Raw genomic sequence first — 5,600 nt, 5'->3', positions numbered from 1 at the left:
GGCTCCCCCGCCGAACCCCGGCCCACAGAGCAGCGCCGGGCGGGGGAGGGGCGGGCGCCGCTCGCGCTCGCGCACTGGAGCCCCCGCACCTCCCTCCCGGCCGCCCGGGTCTGCCGTCGCGAGCGCTGGCCGAACCCGAGGACGCCGAGGACGCCCCAGGCCGGGGGTGTGCGGACAGGGTAGAGCACCCGTGACCCCGCCCCTCCCCGCGTCGGTTCTCGGGCCGCGGCAGCACCTCGGACAGCGCCGGGCGGGGCGGGGCCGCGGCGCACCTCCGCCGCGCACGCGCACTCGGACAGCACTCTCTCTCTCTCTCTCTCTCTCTCTCTCTGGGTGGCGCGTGCGCAGCGACGCAGCCCGGGGGGCGCAGCGGGGCTGGGGGCGCCAGCGGCCGCGAGCCCGCTGCTCAGGGCGGCGGGGTGGCGAGCAGCAGCGGGGCCAGGTCCATGGTGAGGGCGAAACGGCTGCCCTGCCAGCGCACGTGCGAGGGCAGCTCGGGCGCGCCGGGCGCGTACTCGAAGCAGGCGCTGAGCTCGAAGGCCAGAGCCGATCGCACCAGGCCCACGCCGCCCGCGCGCTCCGGCGCCGGGTGGTAGAGACGCCCATTGGAGGCCAGGGGCAGTAGGCGCGCTGGCTCGAAGGGCACGGCCAGGGCCTCGCCGCCGCCGCAGTAGGAGAGGCGCGGGGGCTTCGGGCCAGCGGCCAGCAGGTGCGTGAAGACCACGGGACGGTCCTCGCAGCGTAGGTAGTTGCGCTCTCTGCCGCAGGGCGAGAGGAAGGGGAAGGAGGCCTCGTAGCGCCCGCTGCGGTTGGGCCTCAGGCGGGAGAAGAAGATGACCAGGAACTGCGGGTCTGTGGGGGGCGGGGAGGCCGAGACCGCTCAGCATGCCGGGCCCCGAGGCTCCCTGGGCCCTACTGCCCCAGGCTGGGGGCTCGCCCTGGGTCACGCCAAGGGCAGACGCCGGCGGTCGGACAGCCTCCCAGGCCTCACTCTAGATAGGGGGCTTTTGAGCGCAGGACGGCCAGTGCCCTTGGTGTGGTTGGGCAGCGGAGCCCTTCAGGGCCTTCCCCGAAGGAAGAGGGAAGGTGGGGGAGGAGGGCGCATCAGTACCTTTGAAGCAGGTAATGAAGTTCTTCATTTTGGAGTCATCCAGGAAAAGCTGTAGAGAGGCAGACGGTGGCCCTTGAGTCCCGGGGGAAGCCCGACAGAGCCGGCCCCAGGGAGAGAAGGCCTGGGCGGGCCTGAGCCCGGGCCAGTGTCCGCTTTCTTTGCTCGTCTGTGCACACCATGTGCAGGGAGGCGCGTGGAAGGTAAGCCTGGGGGCCCTGCAGACTTCTCCACATCTACCCCGCAGCCCCGGCCTTGCTTCCGCAGGCACAGGTCCTCTGGGTTGGCATGCCTTTCCCGCGCCTCTTCCCTCCCCCTTTCAAGTTTCTAATGAGATGTGCCCCTCCTCCGCGGAGGCTATCTGATTTGCTTCCTCCTGTATGTGGCGGATGCCCCCGCCAGGGCTTCCAAAGCAGGCGGGGCGGCCCCGAGCTGGGGGCCGCAGGGTCTGGGGATGCGAAGCGCGCAGGGCGTAACCACGTGTGGGAGGTGGGCCGCTCGGACCTAACCCTCTGGGGCCGGGGCCGGGCGCCCCAGTCTGTCCAGCGCGACTGCGGAGGTCGGGTACCCTTACTTTAAAGACCCCGCCTACTCAGGCCCCGCCCCTCACAGGGTCCTCCCTCAGGCCCCGACCCGCAGAAACCCGGCACCAGGCCCCGCCTCTCACGGGAGTCTCCCTCAGGCCCCGGCCCCGCCCACCTGGCCCTGATGATCCACGTAGTAAAAGTACTCGCGCGTCCGCGGCTCTGGGCTCTGGCCCTGCGTGTAGGAGACGCCCCCGCCCCCACCGTAGGCCCGGGTTCCCGGGGACCGCGACAAGCCGAGGGCCCAGGTCCGCAGCACTCCGCGCGTCGCCCACATCGTCCTTCCGCGCCGGAAGCGGCCAGAGGGTCACGCGGGGGCGGTGCTGCGCTAACGTAAGTCCCCTGGTAGCGGCGACCTCGCGCTTTGGGTTCCGGCGGCGGCCGCGGAGCTCGTCCCCCCCCCCCCCCCGCCCTCCTCCCCACCCTCCTCCCCACCCCCCGGGCTTTGCTTGTTCCCCGGACCCCGGGCGGTCCCGACACTTCCTTCTCTGGGATTTAGGGGCGCGCCGCCCTGCCGTCCGGCTGGGAAAGGGGGGGCGGGCGGGGCCTCCCGACGGTGGGGTTCGGGTGTGAGACGCGGGTGCGGGCGATTTCGGGAACAGGGATACGGGCTGGGGACGGGGCGCTGCCGGGCATGCGGGCCCTGTCCCTCCGCCCTCGGAGGCTGGTTGCTCTCACGTGGGCGAGGTACCCGCCTTGTCTCTTCCCCCAACCCCTAGGAAGCCCCCCACCCCGGTGGGGCAATCTGCCTGTCCAGCTGGGTGCTGAACGGAGAGGTGGTGAATAAACACTGTCTAGAAGCCTATGCCAGCTTGTAGGCAAGGTAGCTCAGAAAAAGCCCCCCTCCCAATCAAGCAGGGCTTTCGGGCTCAGTTGTGATACCCCAGGTGCCTCGCAGCTTGCGCGCCTACCTGGAGTCTCGTCTCCGTTCCCGGGAAGCTGCCTTGCTCTCCCCCCAACCCCCTGCTGCCCCCATTCATTCTCCCTTGGCCTGGCTTCCACCCTGGTGCCCACACCAGCAACCGATTGGCCGCTGATAGCTGCCCCGCCGCAACTGGAAGGAATGGGATGCGACAGGCTCGCAAGTGTCCATACGTACTTTATTCACACAAAGTGTTGTCATCTCTCGAGTCCGTGCATCAGAGCGAGAGCCTGTGGCCGGGCCGTCCCTACCCAGGCCCCGAGACCCCCGGACTGAGGACGCTCCCCCAGTGGACACCAGGCCTCGGCAGGACTGGGTTCTTTTGTTCTTAATAATAAATAAAAACTCAATTCTAAATATATATATATATATATATATATATATATATTAAAAACCGGGGAGAAATTAAGTTTTACCACAATTGGAACTCAAAATTACAAATTGGAAAATGTACAAACTGAGAGCCTAGATAACTCCCCTCCACCCACCCACCCTACCCCCCGCCCCGGCTCTGGCCTCGAGGAAGGGCAGTCGCCGGTGCCCCTCTGGTCCCCCAGTTCAGGGCTCCTTCCCTCTCATCTGCTGCAGGTCCTGGATGGGGATGGGGCAGGGTTTGATTTTTGGTCAGAAGCCAAGAGGGTGGAGAAAAAAATGAAGGAATGATCTCAACTTGTCTGCAGAGGACGGGAGAGGACTCAAATAAATAACATTTGGGTTAAGACTATGTCATTAGCAAATTTAGTTCTTATATCTTTCGGTCTATTTATATCTCTATACACAGGCGGGTTGGGATGCGGGATAGATTCTGAATTTATAGTTACACGAAGAAAAAATACTCTTGCCCCTCCCCCACCCTGCCCCAAGAATGCCTGCCCAACCCTGCCCCCCACCCCAGAGGACTTTGGCTTGGGGGCCCCTTTCTACCCAGAGAGAGCCTATCGGGCCCAGCACCAGCCAGGTTCTGCCAGGTTCTGCTCTGGTGGTGAAAAGCCCAGAGCCCTGGAGCCCCCAAACTCCTGTGCAGTCACCACGCTGGAGGCCGCAAGTGGCAGGGGGAGGGGGCGGGAAGGGACTGAGGAGGGCGGAAGTCGCGGATCAGGAGACACCACCACCACCCCCACCCCCCCGCCAGGTCAGGGGGAGGGCAGAGGAAGAGCAAGATGGGCAGCCGGGCTGGGCCGGGGCCAAGCTGAGCGCAGCAGCCCCAGCAACGGCGGCTTGTGCTCTCGGGCCGGCCGGGAGGGGCAGTGTCACTTGGCTCCAGGAAACAGAAGGCACTTTCTCGCGGCCGAACCGCGGCTGGCGGTGGGCGGGGCAGCGCCGAACGACACGGCCACGAGGCCTGGGGCGGGGCAGAGGCGCCCTTCCCGCAGCCCCTCTGCCTTGGCTGCGCGCCTTCAGGCCGAGGGCCCGGGTCGGGGGATGCGGGTTCCAGGGCTGGGGCTCCCCCCAACCCCCTGCTGCCCCCATTCATTCTCCCTTGGCCTGGCTTCCACCCTGGTGCCCACACCAGCAACCGATTGGCCGCTGATAGCTGCCCCGCCGCAACTGGAAGGAATGGGATGCGACAGGCTCGCAAGTGTCCATACGTACTTTATTCACACAAAGTGTTGTCATCTCTCGAGTCCGTGCATCAGAGCGAGAGCCTGTGGCCGGGCCGTCCCTACCCAGGCCCCGAGACCCCCGGACTGAGGACGCTCCCCCAGTGGACACCAGGCCTCGGCAGGACTGGGTTCTTTTGTTCTTAATAATAAATAAAAACTCAATTCTAAATATATATATATATATATATATATATATATATTAAAAACCGGGGAGAAATTAAGTTTTACCACAATTGGAACTCAAAATTACAAATTGGAAAATGTACAAACTGAGAGCCTAGATAACTCCCCTCCACCCACCCACCCTACCCCCCGCCCCGGCTCTGGCCTCGAGGAAGGGCAGTCGCCGGTGCCCCTCTGGTCCCCCAGTTCAGGGCTCCTTCCCTCTCATCTGCTGCAGGTCCTGGATGGGGATGGGGCAGGGTTTGATTTTTGGTCAGAAGCCAAGAGGGTGGAGAAAAAAATGAAGGAATGATCTCAACTTGTCTGCAGAGGACGGGAGAGGACTCAAATAAATAACATTTGGGTTAAGACTATGTCATTAGCAAATTTAGTTCTTATATCTTTCGGTCTATTTATATCTCTATACACAGGCGGGTTGGGATGCGGGATAGATTCTGAATTTATAGTTACACGAAGAAAAAATCCTCTTGCCCCTCCCCCACCCTGCCCCAAGAATGCCTGCCCAACCCTGCCCCCCACCCCAGAGGACTTTGGCTTGGGGGCCCCTTTCTACCCAGAGAGAGCCTATCGGGCCCAGCACCAGCCAGGTTCTGCCAGGTTCTGCTCTGGTGGTGAAAAGCCCAGAGCCCTGGAGCCCCCAAACTCCTGTGCAGTCACCACGCTGGAGGCCGCAAGTGGCAGGGGGAGGGGGCGGGAAGGGACTGAGGAGGGCGGAAGTCGCGGATCAGGAGACACCACCACCACCCCCACCCCCCCGCCAGGTCAGGGGGAGGGCAGAGGAAGAGCAAGATGGGCAGCCGGGCTGGGCCGGGGCCAAGCTGAGCGCAGCAGCCCCAGCAACGGCGGCTTGTGCTCTCGGGCCGGCCGGGAGGGGCAGTGTCACTTGGCTCCAGGAAACAGAAGGCACTTTCTCGCGGCCGAACCGCGGCTGGCGGTGGGCGGGGCAGCGCCGAACGACACGGCCACGAGGCCTGGGGCGGGGCAGAGGCGCCCTTCCCGCAGCCCCTCTGCCTTGGCTGCGCGCCTTCAGGCCGAGGGCCCGGGTCGGGGGATGCGGGTTCCAGGGCTGGGGCGGGCATGGGCGGAGCCGGCATGCTACCTCCGCTTCTCGGGCGTCCCCTCCCCCCCTCCCCGCGTGCCCCCTGCCCGGGCGCACCCGGGCAGGCTCTGTCCCCACCCTCGGTCCCTCGGTGCCCACG

General features: G+C 65.0%; 1 protein-coding gene across 1 annotated transcript; it reads right to left on the bottom strand.

The window, feature by feature from the left end:
- Positions 1–406: 406 nt before the first annotated feature.
- CUNH8orf82 (chromosome unknown C8orf82 homolog) lies at positions 407–1,969 on the bottom strand. The gene is made up of 3 exons (XM_007464524.1): positions 1,808–1,969; positions 1,112–1,160; positions 407–852 (listed from the first exon to the last, which is right to left on the bottom strand). The coding sequence occupies exons 1-3, from the start codon at positions 1,967–1,969 to the stop codon at positions 407–409; spliced, it is 657 nt and encodes a 218-aa protein (XP_007464586.1).
- Positions 1,970–5,600: the final 3,631 nt, after the last annotated feature.

This window comes from Lipotes vexillifer, unplaced genomic scaffold (assembly GCF_000442215.2).
Source record: "Lipotes vexillifer unplaced genomic scaffold, Lipotes_vexillifer_v1.1 scaffold394, whole genome shotgun sequence".
In the NCBI taxonomy this organism is placed as follows: Eukaryota; Metazoa; Chordata; class Mammalia; order Artiodactyla; family Lipotidae; genus Lipotes; species Lipotes vexillifer.
Note: the sequence above shows the minus strand (reverse complement) of the source record. Positions and strands in the feature narration are given on the sequence as shown.

Bases quoted from the DNA above. Each gene is read 5' to 3' on its own strand.
- CUNH8orf82 (XM_007464524.1), bottom strand. From the start codon at position 1,969: ATGTGGGCGACGCGCGGAGTGCTGCGGACCTGGGCCCTCGGCTTGTCG. The intron at 1,161-1,807 runs GTGGGCGGGGCC...GCCTCTCTACAG, and splicing joins ACGTGGATCATCAGGGCCAG to CTTTTCCTGGATGACTCCAA. The intron at 853-1,111 runs GTACTGATGCGC...CGCCCCCCACAG, and splicing joins CTTCATTACCTGCTTCAAAG to ACCCGCAGTTCCTGGTCATC.